At 47.9% G+C, this 16057-nt stretch overlaps 1 protein-coding gene across 2 annotated transcripts in view; it reads right to left on the bottom strand.

Annotated features, from left to right (window-relative positions):
* MPPED2 (metallophosphoesterase domain containing 2) overlaps positions 1 to 16057 on the bottom strand; it is a 169325-nt gene that overhangs the window by 78680 nt on the left and 74588 nt on the right. For both annotated transcript variants that reach the window (XM_046684614.1, XM_046684615.1), the window contains exon 4: positions 4761 to 4986. In XM_046684614.1, coding sequence (XP_046540570.1) covers positions 4761 to 4986 — 226 coding nt within the window. The remainder of the gene's footprint in view (positions 1 to 4760; positions 4987 to 16057) is intronic.

The following is a 16057-nucleotide window of genomic DNA, read 5'->3' as shown; positions in this document are numbered from 1 at the left end:
GTAAGGTGGACTTCTGACCTCGTACAGCTGAGCCCTTCCTTACTACCTGCATGTTTTTCGACACAGCACCTTAGTATCAAAAGAGCAACTGATATCAGAAAAGAGAACGGGCCAGTAGACTTTAAATGCCAAGGCCCACAAGTGAGTTTACCGAAACCCACTCGCACTGAAGTGCTGGCTACAGACGCAGTAACCAAAAATGCAAAGACGATTTCAAACCCCCAGCCCCGCCTCCACCCGCCAGACAAGCAGTCAGCACAGCGGCTAAGATCTGACAGAGCAGAGTTCTGTCTCTCTCTAACGGCACTCAGCCTTTGGAAACGACATTGTAGAGCCAAGAGTGATCACAAGAGGAAATCAGGCAGCATCTCGGTGGCAGACAATCCAAGCAAGGGATGTCAAAAATGAACGAGCTTTCCTGTTGTGACAGCGAAGTCCCGGGCAGACCCAGCTGCCTGACAACACAAGACTCTCTTCTCCTGTCCCCAAAGAGGGAGAAAAACAGAAGGAGTTAAGACAAAGTTGTGACTGAACTGTGACTCCGAAGATGACAACATGTCATGCCTGATTCCTTTCTTCAAGATTCTTGGAAGAATGAGATGGTGAAGGAATGTATACAGAAGCCACAGAATCTGCCATGGGCCTCCTGGGGGGGGCCCCCAGGACGTCGTCAGTTCCTGTCCCCTTCCAAGGGAGCACCTTTCTCCCAGGACAAGGCACCCCACTTTCAACTCTTTCAGTGGAGACCACTGAGTTTTCTGAGACCCATCACCCCACACCCCAGTCCCCCTCCTTGGCGATCTTGTGTACCCCGCATCGCACTCCAGCTGCAAACACGCTAGTGTGCAGGAGGACTGGAAGTTATTCTCCACACACAAATTCCTGCTAAGTTGTAAATTAGGAGACACGGCTGGAATTCTCCCTGGTCTTTAGGAAGCCTTCAGCTGTGCTACGAGTTTTAAATGCGTGCTGAATATGGACTAATATTCCTCTTCGAGAGCGAAACCAAGTCACACTCTGCCTTTTTTAAGGACCTGAGTTAGAGTTCTCTTCCTGGTCGGACAGCAATTACTTTTGAGAAACCTACGACAGGACGGAAATCCTTAGCATCAAGGTTCTCATTCTGATTTCTGTTTTTAAATTAAAATCAGTAGCAATCTCAGCAAATCAGAACTTAATATTTCCTCCAGAAAAGTCATTGGAAGAGCATGGAAATCACGTTAAATCAGTTCACATTATTTGGGGCTGGAGTATCTCATGGGTTCCCAGGCAGGTTCACCTGTGGGTGAAACACAGGGAGGGAGAAACCTGACTCCTAAAGAGAGGAAAGTGGGAATTCTGGAAGAAATCTCCCAAACTTTGCTTGTAAGTCAAATTCTCAATAGGGAAAGAGGTTAAAAATTGTACGAGATACCAAAATAATCAAGCATGCCAGCAAACAGGTGTACTCTGAAGATTCTGACTGTGACCATTTAAGTGGGTGGCCTACGAGAGAGGCGAGGGCAGGCCTCATGGCCTATGTTTAGGAACAGGGACACTAAGTGACTTGCCCAATGTCCCACAGTCAGCGGAGGCTGAACGCAGGCTGGAACCACCGCATCGACCCTCCTCCCCGTGCACAGTCTTCTCGTGAGGGTGGACAAAAGTGTAAAGTGGATTGAACCCCAGCCCCACCACATCCGTAAGAGCGGACACTGTCAAGTGCTGGCTCCGCGTTCCACAGATGCTCTGACTCATTTGTCCCCATCACGAGCACGAGAGGGAAGAAACGTCGCTGTCTCCCCCTCTAGAGACGAGAAGACAGCGGGGCGGAGGGAGATGTCGAGAAACCCGCCCGAGGCTCCAGGGCTGAGCAAGCGGTGAAGCTGGCAGAACTTGCCCTCCCAGCCAGAAATGCGCACGTGGGCATTCCTGAGTCTGCTCTGGTTATCAGCAGTCTGGAAATATTAATTTTCACAACATATCTTCCCAGTGCGATCCCAACTACTGATGCCTCCAAAATATATCATGAAACTGGAAGTTCCTCGTCATCAACTTCTATCTTCTTGGTCAAAAGACAACCACCACCAAGGCCTAGGGATGAGCCAAAAATCCCTTTCAAGACCTCCCTCATTGCAGAGAGGGGCTGGCGGGAAAGAGTTCAAATTTTGTGGAAGTCCCAACAAATTATGCGTAAAGACAACTTCAGGATAACATTTCAGAAGACTAATGCTGCCTATTTTTCTTAACATAAAATACTAAATATTAAAATAGGAAATTTTTGAATGGTATCAATTCAGCTCAGACATAAAGTTTGTACCACCACCAAAAGCAGGTTAGCCCCGTCCCATCACATATTTGAATTACTACGTCTTTTTATTTCTTGAGATGCTGCAAGATCTGCCTCAGGACCCAAAATCGCCCCCTCACGCATCACGGCCGTCTTCTGGTTTAGCTAAACCCTGTCCTAAGCAGAGCTGACCCTGAGCAGAGAAGGGAAGAGGCTGGTTGCTGTCAGCGTCTCAGCAAGCATCCGACCATCTCTGACCGTCCTGCCCGTTCAGGAAGGGCCCGAAATGTGCTGTGCCCTTCAAGGATTTTTCAAAAATCATCTTAAGTTACTGACAAAGTAACCTTGACTCCACGTGGAGCTTCTCTGCCCATCAGAGTCATCCTCAACTAGCGCACCGTCATTACGAAGTGAGCTGTGACGCTGGAAAAGCTCTCTCTCCCATCCTTTACAGAAAAGCTGACACAGTCTCCCCTCTCATCCGCGGTTTCAGTTACACGTGGTCAACCGTGGTCTGCAAACAACGCTCGTCACAAGGCCTGGGTCCTTCACTCACTCCACCCCATCGTGTCGTACAATGAGAGGACAGTACAGGACGGGGGCAGTGCGGGAAGATCGAGAGAGAGAGAGTCACAGAACTTCTACACGGCATATTGTTATAATTTTTGTTTTAGTATTAGAGACGTTGTTAACCTCTTACTGCCTAGTTTATAAATTAGACTTCATCAGATGTACGTATGTGTAGGAGAAACGCAGTCTCTGTAGGGTTCCGTGCTATCCGTGGTTCCAGGCGTGCACGGGGAGTCGTGGAACATGCCCCCCGTGGTTAAGGGGGGACGACTGTATCGACATCCTACATTACCCCGGGATCAGTTCTCAGACTCCTGTTTGACAGGACTGATTTCTGCTGTTTATTCCCCTGCCCTTACCACCATCTCACATATAAAAGAATGAGTTGAGGAACATTAATAAAGTGGATTAACCACTGCAGACTGTAGCCACCACCACCTGTCAACCCCACCAGGTCCCCTGCACTCAACTCCAATTAGGACGCCACCACTTAGCCTCTGTGTGACTCCCGAGCAGTGACTTAACCTTTCTGTGCCTTAGTTTTCTCATCTGCCAAGTGGGAATCATAAGAGTGCCCATCTCTTAAAGGTATTTTGAAGAAAATGAGATAGATAGAAAGGACTTAGAACAGTGCCTGGCATATATTAAGCACTCAAGAGTTCATAATTGTTGCCAGGTTGATTTTAAACAGAAATATACTTCTTGGACAACTCATCAGTCCTTCTGGATACTAACCAGTGAAGATGAAAAAAAGTTATAGAAAATATCTCAACTTTCTATTCTACAGAGGACAAGCCACACTGCTGGGTGGGCTGGCCAGGCTGCACTCCCTGTCTGTCCTCTGCCAGCAATTCCTGGGGCAGGTCTGGGACCCTTTCCCAGGGTGGGTGAGCAAAGGCTGGCTCTGCTCTATATACACAGAGCCCTCGAAAAGTCAATCAATCAACCCATCCAAGACTCCTCTGCTATTGATCTTCTCATCTAACACTCCCACGCTAAAGATGGGAAAACTGGCCTGGGGGCTAAGGGACTCGTCATGTTCACAGAAACCCTGAGCGGCAGAGCCAGGGCCAAAGACAAGAGTCCCGGTCCTCAGCAAACCGCCAGCCCTCTCCTCAGTCCACTGCAAACGTCACTAGTTGAACCCTCCACATTTACTAGCCCTCTAAAGTAGGGATTACTTTCGTCATCTTAGGCAGAAACCGAAGCTCATCCTCTTCAAAACCAGACAACCAACAACTGGTAGAGCCAAGAGCAAAAAGCTGCCTGTCTGGCCCCAAAGAATAGGCACCTGCCTCAACTCTCCCAGAACTCAGCACGGAGAATCCTCCCGAGCTCTCGCCCGCTGACTTCCACACGGTCTGCGCCTCAGGCTCGTCTGAATGAATGAAAGTTACCATTACAAACACGCAGCGCTGGCCTCCACCCCAGAAGCAGAGCCACAGTCTCAGGGAGTATGGCTTCAAACTCTGTGTCCCCTCAGGGCTGGTCAAGCAGTTCTGATGCGTAACAATATTTGAGGAACCCTAATCGAAGCAAGATACGTCATCACTGCTGCCGTGGAAATGGGAGGGAACCGAGTGACCAGGGCCAATGCGATGTTCAGAGCAGCCGAGTCTGCATGAGGGTAACGTGGTGACCTGCCCCAAATCCTTCTGTGTCCCAGGCACGCTTGCAGCCGTGTCACATGAACAGCCTCCCCGCCACAGCCCTGCTCCCGCTGAGCTCCCCTCAAGAAATCAGCATCTCAACGAACACAGCACACCCCCGTGCTTTTCAGCCGGGCCAGATGTGGGTTATGTTGGAAATACAGCAACCAGGCTCCTCCCACCCTTCTCCTTTCACTGCAAACCCCCCAGTCTGCTCAGCCTTCTTAGTGCTGAGCCAGAAAGAGGAGGGAAGCGGTGGGACGAGCACTTACCATGGAGCACCGTATATCCTGAACCCCTTCACCGTCACCTCCGAGTCTTGTAGGTAAATACTGTTTGTCAGGAGGGACTGCACGTTGTCAAAGTCCTCTGGTTTCAACTTGGATACGGAGGGGAACCGGTAGTAGTCCTGTTTCACGAGGTCCGCCATGAATTCCTTATCAAACGTCAGTTCATGATTCCCAGCAATCACTATTTTATATTCATACGGCAGGTTTCCTGAAATAGGAAAAAAGAGCACCAATTAGCATGCTCATTTCCCATCATGAACTCCCCCCTCGGATCCCGTGTGATGAGCAGACAGAGCACCAAACGGGACAGCAAGTGCATCCCTCCGTATTTCCATGGGAACCAAAATGTACGACTACTCCTTTATGCTCACAAAAATGAGGATAAACAGGACATAGGAAGCTGCTAAGAAGCTAAAAAGCTACTCATACATTAAGTTTTCTTTATCCATTTCCCTCATCAGACTCACTGTGATGAATCCATACTTTATAATTATCCAGCAAAAAGCATTTTAATCATAATGCCCAAAAAAGATCGGGACTTGGTGTGGTCCAAAAAAATAAGCCCACCAACTATTCTTAACAACTCAGATAACGGAGACATTTTTAGTAAATCCTTCGTACAAAAGAAGTAGCAGAGCCAACGTTCCACAATTTACATGCAGTAAATGAAAGGAGTGACATGGTACAATTTCACACCGCAAGTTCAAGTTTACCTTTTGGCTTGCGAATAAAAAGCACATTAATAATGGCCCTCTGATTAGAAGGCCAGCTTTCCTCCCGTTGGGATGCGAGAAGAAACTGTAAAGCTTAACCCCCTTTTAATATTTATGGTATGGAAATGTGAGTTCTCCGTGTGTGCTTTTTATGCAAAAGTTTCCCGATCAAAATGAGATAATTCTGGAAAGAAGAATGAAAGCGATAAAGGAAAACCCAAACACCAGACTTCTGCATAGATTTATAATGTTTGAATAAAGTACAGATCATACATATTAATAACTCACCGTGATGCTGGAGGAACCCAAATCCAAAGGGAGACAGTGCAGGGCAGCTGTCCCCATCCTGAAATTAATGCCCTTTCTCTTGTTTGTCATTACCCACCCCTCAAGCCTCACCACTGGGCTGCTGCTCATTTCATTTCATTTTATTTTGAGGGGGAAAAGGGTGGGATGATGGTGCCTATAATTCCAGCTCCCTGAGACTCCTGGGTCCAATGCAAAATTAATGTTTCCTGCTATTCCAGGAAGAATGAAAGTTACCATTAGCAGGAAATCAGAGACACTTGTAAAAATTGGTCCTTACCAGCAAGCCAGAGTCAATGATTTAATTAATGAAGCTGAGTGGGGAAGAGAATTACATCTAACTTGGCGGGGGTGGCAAATTTGGTCATAGGTCCACCTGGATTTCAGCAATGCAAGCTGCAGAGATTACACTGTGAGCCCACAACCCCAGAAGCACCCTGAAACATATCTGCTGATACTGAAGCGATATTTTTTTTTTTAAGATTTTATTTTTCCTTTTTCTCCCAAAGCACCCAGTACATAGTTGCATACTTTTAGTTGTGGGTCCTTCTAGCTGTGGCATGTGGGACGCTGCCTCAGTGTGGCCTGATGAGCGGTGCCACGTCTGTACCCAGGATTCGAACCGGTGAAACCCTGGGCCTCCCAAGCAGAGAGCGCGAACTTAACCACTCAGCCACGGGGCCAGCCCCTGAAGTGATTTTTAAGATCACCAGAATATGCTTTGTAATGCCACTGATTTTTCTTTAGCTTTCAATCTTTAGGTTTCTAACAGTAATGAAACTGCATATTTAGCACGAGGGTTAATGGGGAGGCTTAGGAGAGAGATGAAAGCAGTCAGAAAAGAACACTTGGGGAAGATAAAACCAAGAACACTGTGGGCAAGCATCAATGGCCATCCTTGGCTACTGGCCCACAATGCTGCGTGACAAGCCTCTGGCCTCGGTTATTCACAAGGCTGGGGAAAGAGCTCACAGCAAACAGGAGGCCTCTCTCGAATGCATGTTTATGTGAGTTTATAATCTGCTCCAGCATAAAGCAATAAGGAGTATGATGTATGTTGCAAGCTACTTGGATAGAATGATGATATTTAAGGAGTGATGAGATTTCCTGCACTTACAACACAGATGACAGATGTAATAGGCTGAAAATTCCCAGCACTGCAGACGCTGGAAATCTGCAAGACACCCCACAACTCTGACATCACGGCCCTGTGGCCCCCGTGGCCTGACGCCGCACCCCCAGAATCTGCTGTGCCCCCAGGGGTGGAATGTTTTCCCAGACGGCAGGGTGACCCACAGCAGGTCTCACCTACATGGAGCTCAGAGCACGCTGCCTGCACAAGCCACGCGGTAGCTGCTGGGCTCCCCATCATTCATGACGATGCACCCCGGCTCCTGCGTGAGGACTCGGCACCCCACTTTTTCCATTTAGAGCTTTGGTTTGGGGTGGCCTGGGTGAGACTGGGAAATAGGGGAAAGGAGGCACATTTCCCCTTCAGATCGCTCTTTAAAAAAAAAAGGTACAACTGCTTCCAGGTCAATCCTCCTCAGGAAGACAGGCCTTTCGGTGGCTTGTCAATCAAATTTTGGAGACACAGCACAAAGCAGCAGCCACAGAAATGCGATGATATTTGCACTTTGCCACCCAGCGCCTCTCCTTCCAGGGCTCCGAGAGGCATCTCCAACTTCCATCCTCCGTTCCCATGTCCCGAGACTGTCGGGCATGTTTTCTTTTCTGCTGAACTGACCTTTCATGTATAATCTGCACACCTTTATGCTTTATATGAACAGTGCGAGCAGGGCAGCTGACACATCTCCTGTTCCTTGCCAGTGTTTTAGTTGTTTTCCAGACTAGATTAATTTGGAAGGCTCTGCAGTCAAGCTCCAAACTTCTTGGTATTCCAATAGCATCACTTTAAAATTGTCAGACAAAGAGGTGCCTGCCTTTATCCATTTTATTCAGGATCAGGCCACCAAAGCTGACCTGTTTGAGTAAAAGACCAAGGCCATGCAGAATTATTCCAACATGGAAAAATTCTTGCTTTGAATGACCTGAAGAACTCTACCAAGTAACTAGCTCCATCTTTCCCAACACATGGTGTATGCTCCACTGGTGACAGACAAGATTACTGTAGGTGGAATGGAGATGAACTTTTAACAAAATGTCAAACAAGTTTTGTATGTTTTAAAAGTGCACATTTGGGGGCCGGCTCCATGGCCGAGTGGTTGAGTTCGCGCGCTCCGCTGCGGCGGCCCAGGGTTCGGATCCTGGGCGTGGACATGGCACCGCTCGTCAGGCCACGTTGAAGCGGCGTCCCACATCCCACAACTGGAAGGACTTGCGACTAAGATATACAACTATGTATGGGGGGTGGAGATAAAGCAGAAAAAAAAAAGATTGGCAACAGTTGTTAGCTCAGGTGCCAATCTTTAAAAAAAAATGCATATTTGGAAAAATAAAATATAACAGTACAAGGAATGATATATGGCTTCATTCTTCTATCTTTCATTTGTTTTCCTATTTTTATATATAAAATAAGAGATGGTTAAAAAGAACTATTGAGCTAATAATACTACAGATAATCCACAGATGCGGCAAAGTGACGAGTGTAGCAAGTGAATGAATGAAATGTGGGAAACGAGCCCACCAGCTCAGGTTAGAGCCAGAGACCACAGCGAGACCATGGGCCCTTGGAGGCAGCAGCTGAGTCTTATTCTAATCCGTGTTTTCTAGTGCATTTGCGTCACCTGGTCATATCACAAACACAGATGCTCCCTTGATAAGTGAAGGATAAGGAAAGTCAGCTGGGTGCTGCTGGTCCTCCACAGTTCTAATCACCCCACACTCTTGCCACTGCCCTAAGAAGCCATCACAAAACTTTTCCAGGTCCCTCTCTGGCTCCCAGGCTCCTTTTGACACCCCACTTGGCAGACAGCATGTCCTCGAACCTGAAGGTGGGCTCCCTTCACCCCTTCCCTTCACTGTCCTATCACTCCATCTGTTTGCATCTTCTCTTCTTTCTATAATCGGCCTCTTTATCCCATTCTTCCCACTCTCGCTGGCACTGTCCTTTGCCAGATAGCTCTCTGATATTTTCGGCCTCTCTCTCTCTCTCTCCAGTGAATCCTCCTCCTTAGTGAGTTTGTTACAATCCCAAACATCCCAACCCTGCTGCTTCTTTGAGATGCTTCTCATTTCACACCTGACCTTCTGGAAAGAGGATTCCAGAACATCCTAGCTAGTACGCCCAAGTCAGCGCACAGATGTGCGAGAGTTAGCCCTCAACTGTATTTTATTTAAAAAAAAAAATTGAACTAATATTTAGAGATCAGGAGACATCACACAGAGAATTCTGAATTTCTAGCTTCTTTTGGAAAATCAGAGGACCAGGCAACACTGGCCTCCAGCCTGCCACAGACCTCCCCACGCCCTGCTGCTTCTCACACCTGGCCCCCTCAGCGTGCCTGTGCTGCCTGACGGGCCACTCTGTTATTAGAATTCGCAACCTCAAGACAAATGGTTACTCAGAATTTACCTGGTGCAGTCTGGCTTCTGCTTGTGTTCTCTTCCGAAAACTTCCCTGGAATGTTGATAGCCTCCTAAGAGCCAAAGCTTTTCTGAATTCTCATCCCCACTGACCACGTGCAGTGACATCCTGGTCCCTGGGCATGTCTGGTCCCCTGATCACTGATGCTGCGCTCTCTGCTCTCCGCCCCCCATCTGACGGTTCCTCCCTCTCCCTCCGCCGCAGCTCCTTCTCACTCTCAGCCGACTCCGACTCCGTCACACTCTGCCTCTGCTCCTTCTAGGCACACGAGTTACTGTCTTCTTACTGTGCATCTCACATTCCTGTTCTTCAGGATTCAGTCTTTAAGCTACTGCAATTTAAACCGTGGACGCGGCGTGGGGTTGAGAGTGGGGACTCCGTGGCTTTGCCGCGTGTCAGCTGCGATCTGGGACAGAGTCCTCACGTCTCTAAAGTACGCTGGCAAATGGGGACGATTCCCGCACCTGTCTCAGAGGCCGTGGCCGAGCCACGGTGAGACGGAGCTGCTGCGGGCCGGGCAGCGGGTGGAGGAAACGAGGAAGCGTTCTCACCCGTCTAGTCCTGCTTTTTGCGTGTGACTTTTCCCCCGGACTGTGAGGCCCCTGGAGGCAGAGACCCAGGCTTGTGGTTTCTTGTTTCACCCCAAGTGCCCAGGTTGGTACCTTCCAAATGGCAGGCACACAGCCAGGATTTACCGAACCCGAGGAGGAACAGACGACCCTCACAAGATGCTTCAGGGGAATTCCAGGAACGGAGCAGCTGTCTTGGGCTTTGAGGAGCTTTAACCAGGGTCACATGTCCCTCCAAGGACACCCCCCGGAGGTGTCCCGTTCTCTGGCCCCCATCTGGTCCAGAAATATAGTCTACACAAACTGGTTTTAAACTGCAGTTTCCTCAAATACAAGAGGGGGAAAATACTACCACCACCCCCACGGTCTGGTGGGCACTAAATGAGATGGTTTGTGTAAAGAAGCCCCATGATCTAACCCTCATGCTCACCCCACAGCACTAGCTGTGTTCTGATAATCATTACAGTGATTACCCTTGGCAGTCGTCATCCAAGAAAATATTAATTTATCCACAAACTGGATCACTCCCTGGTCACAACGGCACAATGGCACAATGGCACTACTCTCAAAGGAAAGCATGTGAAGATGGAAAAGAAACTTCGATTTTCCAAAGGCAGAAACCGGCGTGGTCCAAGGTGCCCTTCAAGGTCACAAAAGTGTCAATACGGCGCCTGGATGTAGAGCAATGGTGGGCAGGCCCTCGAGCCTTCAGCCTGACACACCGCAACCCAGCGCGTCTGCTGAGGGGATTCCAACCCTGCAAATGTGTGAATCGAACACGTCACTTCTTTCCTCCACCCATTGTCCAGTGACCCATCTCTTCTACTATTTACTCAACACGAAATAATGCACCAGGACCAGCCTCTCATTCACGAATGCGCAGAGTAACCTGTGATGGACAACGTCCAGATTCCACCTCTCTCAGGAGTGACTGCTCACTTGGAATATCCCCAATATCTTGGTAGAATCAGATGGGGCACTCTTCTATGAGAGTGTAGAGAGGAACAGAGTATCTAGAAAAGTGCAAGATCTTCAGCCATGCCCACGTCTGATAAACCCGTAACAACTCTGAAGCAGATGCAGTGGGCTGTGTCAAGGTCAGCCTCCCTTCCTTACCAAACTCTGGACATTTAATGTGTCACTTAAAGAGGCGCCCATGAATCAGAGCACAGGAACCCAGCAGGATCCTGAGAGATGGCAGCCTGATCTGAGGTTTGAAAGCCATGCTCCGGAGCCTCCCCGGGGCTGGCGCAGGGCACAGAGGCCAGAGGAAGGGCCGAGGGGAAGGATCTACTCCCACCTTCACACCCAGCACTCCTGGCCGTTATTTTACAAATTGGGGAAAAATTTCGTTTAAAGGAAGTTACCCTTGGCTTAAAAATATTAAAAAGAAACGACTGGTCTATCTAATCACATTTTGCTGATGAAGAAACTGGGTGCCGGTGAGTGGCTGCCACCTGCCAGGCAAAGTCACAGCCCACGCTGGTGGCACGAGTGGGACAAGAACAGCTCTTCTGCCTCTCGGATGAGAGGTGAGCCGGCATCTCTAACAGCCTCACAAAGTCTGGCTCCAGACCCACCTCTCCCCTGAGTGCTCCTCACCCCTCTCTCCATCTACGCTGATCTTCTCTCTAGTCGAGGTGGCCACGGCCCTTTGTGTTTGTGTCACGAAACAGAACTCCCTGTTTCGACGCTTTTTGGGCTACATCATGGACTTCTCCTCCAGGGGACACGAAGCAGGGTCAGCCTCACTCTGTGACAACACACATCCTGGCTCAGTGAAGGCATTCCCCAAATGCTACTGCAGCGGTGGGTGCAATTTCTTCGCCACCAGCTCCCAGAAGAACGTGGGAGCCTACCCAAGAAACGGAAGGTCACAGACTTGGGGAGAAGAAGGAAAAAATCTCCTCCACCCAACTTTCTGCAGAATCTCAGAATTTAAAGACATGTTGTCGATACTACGAGAACCAAGAAGAGACTTTGACAGGAGAACACAAGTTGAAGGTAACAAACCCAAACGCCTACAGGGACCAGAGAGGTAAAACAAAGATGTGAGCTGGAGTAGGCAGGAGCGATGGAGAGCAGGCGGGACACAGGTGCACCACCACCGAAAACACACCGAGAGGCTGTGCCCTGGACAAACAGCATTCCTTGCCAGCTTGCTCCCCCAGCAATAAAAGTTAACGTCCCTCTAAATTAAGTATCAGACAACCATAACTTCTATTTCTGCTACAAATCATGGTAGAATGTATTCGTATTCCTCTGGAAAACTCAAGTTCAGATCAAATCAAAATCCAAGGTCAATTCCAGAATAGTCACTTTTCTGGGAAATCTGCCTGCCAGCTGCTGGAAGATGGCTTCTGCCCCATTCTCTTCACTCCCCACCAATGGGGCAACCAAAACGCCATGGGGTTGGGGCTAATGTCAAATGCCGCCTTCCCCACGCTCCGTCTTTACCAAGGATGTGATAGGCAAGGCTACTTGACTGCTATCTCCTATTTGTTTCTGCCAAAACCAAGGGAAAAAACCTAGAGAGCAGCAGTAGTCCTTTGTGAAGGAGAGCACCCAAAAGCAAACACGGCTTTCTGGGTTTCCTGGGTAAGAGAAAACCTAGTTACATAACGGTGACAGATCTTAAGATCTCCCACCCCTATGCTCATTTCCCTCCATCCTCCTAAATTATAGACTTTGAAAATATATGAGGAAACCTAGAGTGTTTATGGCATCACACTCATATAAAATAAAGCTCACTGTGGATCAAGAAGGAAACAACACAGAAGGAGAACCTGCTATGGCTGCCAGGTGCCCAGAAATCAAACACACGCACACCTCCAGGCTTGCTCTCCCTTGCCAACATGAGAGAAAAAACTAGCTTTCTGAGATTGAAAGGAACAAAATAGATATACAGTCAGACTTGCTATCATGGGACTGTTTCTAAGCAAAAGAGATCTGTTCAATTCCACCTCATTTCTGAAACCCTCGGCCTGCGTGGGCAGTGCCAGGGGCCGGTTTGGAAACACTGCTCCCCGATGCCGTGTGATAAAGGGACCTGGTTATACCCCCAAGGTGGATAAAAGAAGGCGATTTTTTTCTGCTTAAAATTATTATGATATTTTTAATATCATGACTCCAGCAGAGAGGGAAAATGTTCGAACTCTGGAAGTCTCTCTTATTCCACTGAGGACTGAATAAGAATAACTTGGGCTTGAAAATTGGCCACGCAGAAAATTCTGCAGGAGGATGAAAGGAAAAAAAATCCTACCAATGGCGGCAAGAGTAGAAGAACTATGAGCCTTTGGGACGGACTAAGGAGCCGTGTCATCTAAAGTCCTTCCCTGAGGATTACCGGGAGCTAATGGCAGAGAAGGGCTGCATCCAGCTTGAGGCAGGGAGAGGGCGTTGGCCTGAGCGGCAGGCTCACCTCCCCTGCTGCACAGCCAGCACTACAGAGATGCCTGGCACTTGGTGGTGCCCACCGCCCACCCTTTAAATGGAGGGAACAGACCTCCGGTGAGACCTCTGGGCACTATGGTTCACACTCACTTGCTTTGGCTGCAAAGCCACCAAAACATTCAACGGGGCAAGCTCGGTCTCTGACCTCAGTCTGTCCCCCATCAGGCTCCATTAATTTCCACAAGTCCTGACAGCTCTAACGTTAATACTCACACTGGCTGGCGATACTCACAGCAGGTTCAGACTGCTGCCTTCTCCTCTGAAACTCATGCATTAGGGTTTCTTCCATGCTTGCAATGGGAAACCAAGTCTAAGAAATATTAAACACAGAAAACTATATTACAATAAAGTCAGGGCTGAGCCAGAAACCCAGGAGAAGGTAAGGAACGCTGAGGGAAACCCGGTGGTCCACCACAGAAGTGAGGCGAGCCTCAGAAGCCACAGCTGAAACGCCCCCTGCTCTTCTTCAGCCTCCTCCGTAAAAAGAATCCCAAGGCACCTGGAGCTGTTATAAGCCTTAATCCACACAAAGGAGACAAAAGTCTATCCCCCACTCAGGAAAGCAGACCCCCTCTGGACCTGAGCAGCCACCAGTATGTGACACTGATGGCAGGTGACATAAAGGGACATGTAGCTTAGAAGGGAGCATGCCGATGGCACCGTAATTATCAGGGACCTGAAAAGAGCTCAGGGATGGGGTTGCAGCTCCTCGTGGTTATACGCATTCCTGTCTCAACCACAACCTTATTCCAACCTAACTCTTTGTGACTTACACACACGCACACACACATATGCTCACACACTCATTCACACTCACACATTTTAAAAGGCAACCACAACGTGGTAAAAAAGAATGACAATATCCTCTTTGCTTCCCAACTGAGTATCTCTCCACTGCCACCCAGACCCACACGCACGTTCCACAGGTGAAGCCGTGGTGGTAACTGGCCACCGAAGCGCGGCTCCAGTCTTACTGGGGCGTTGCCATCTGGCTGGACAACTGGAACCACAGGCAGCCTCTTCCCTATTCATTTCGTCCAACCTCTTCCTTGCAAATGAGGGCCTCGGCTCGCCAAGAAAGATTTATACCCCATAAAACAAATTCGATCTGAGCAACAGGACTGTCTCCTCAAGACCCTTCGATCTACTTCCTCGAGCTTCAGAAAACTGGATCCAAATCAGGCCTCCACCGAGAGCCACAAGAATCGGCAAAGACGCTGCCAGGCCTCATCTCGACCAGCTGCGCGCATGTTTCCATCACTGGACGCGCTGGGGTGCAGGGTGTACGGCCTGACGGAGATCACAGGCTTTGCAGTAAGACGATTTGGGACCAAGTTTCCAGTTCTGTCACTTATTACCTGTGAAACTCAAACTCAAAGTTAACTGCATGTTACTCATCAGAAAAATGAGGGTAGCTGGACCACCACACTGCAGGGTGGATGTGCAGACGGGGTGAGATCAATAAAGGACCTCGTACAGACCCAGCACAGAAGGCTGATGAGGATCATCATCATTTTTATCCTGCCCTCTGTCTTGCATTGTACTCATTCAGGACACGGGGCTCACCGCCTACTTCCTACCACCTCAAAAGAGTATCCAGTAAATACTTCTAATAAACTAGTTGTGCTGACTGACAAAGTCTATGTGAGCTGAAGAATAATATGTTACTGTTTTTTCCCCACGAAGCCTTTAAAAAGCAACTGAGAAAAAGGTGTTCCTTCCAGCAATAATTATAGAACAAGTGGCAATTATTCTACTGAATAATTAGAGGAACAAATGCAAATCCTATGTGTTTGCATTTTACACCATTAAGTACGGTGAAAATCAAATTAAATAAAAGCAACACAGGCATAAAGGCCAGATTCTGTAAAAGAAATAATTTTAGAGGCTTTTTAGATTCCCTCCCCACCTTAACCCCATAACTAGTAATAAAAAACCTTTTTGTAATCACTACTATTATTTTTGCAAGCTGAAATAATGTCTGAGCAGACGAATGCAGGATTTCAGTGTGTGGTGATTCCAAGGGGCTGGTCCACAGAAGCCAGAACAGAGGGTTGACAGTGGAAATAAAATCTCTGCCTTAACAGTGCCACTGGGGCTGGATGAAAATGGTCTTCTAGAACTTGATTAAAACTAAATTGAAAAAGAACATATTTGGCTAATATTACATTAGACTAAAATATAGAAATGAACCCTAATACTCTCGAAATCTAATAAGAAAAAGCCATCTCAATTTCCAAACTTTCAAAGCATCTTCTTTAAATGCATCACAGATCAATTTACATGGTACTTTTGCCAATAAGCAAAACCAAATCACAGGTTCCAATTGGCTTATATTGGAAAGTGTGAGAGCAAATGCTGGAAAATGCAATTACTGCAAACAAACTCCATTTTCTCCCCTCTGAAGGGAATTTCAGAGAATATTTTATTGCCATCAAATAATATTTCTGAAGGCATCAATACACAATTCTATTTTCTTCTCAGAGGCCCCACTCACTGTATAATCTAATCCACTCTACAGAATATCTTGAAATTTAGAGAAGAGCCTACGACACGGGATATTACCTTGCACACACATCCTGCGTCAATTCTAGTAATTTGCACTCCGGACTGGAAGCCACACAGAGCAAAGTTTAGGATCCAATAAAATTGACTTTTCCCATTTTATAACTCAAAATTCTAATGAAGCAT

This window comes from Equus quagga, chromosome 14 (assembly GCF_021613505.1).
Source record: "Equus quagga isolate Etosha38 chromosome 14, UCLA_HA_Equagga_1.0, whole genome shotgun sequence".
NCBI lineage: Eukaryota > Metazoa > Chordata > Mammalia > Perissodactyla > Equidae > Equus > Equus quagga.
Note: the sequence above shows the minus strand (reverse complement) of the source record. Positions and strands in the feature narration are given on the sequence as shown.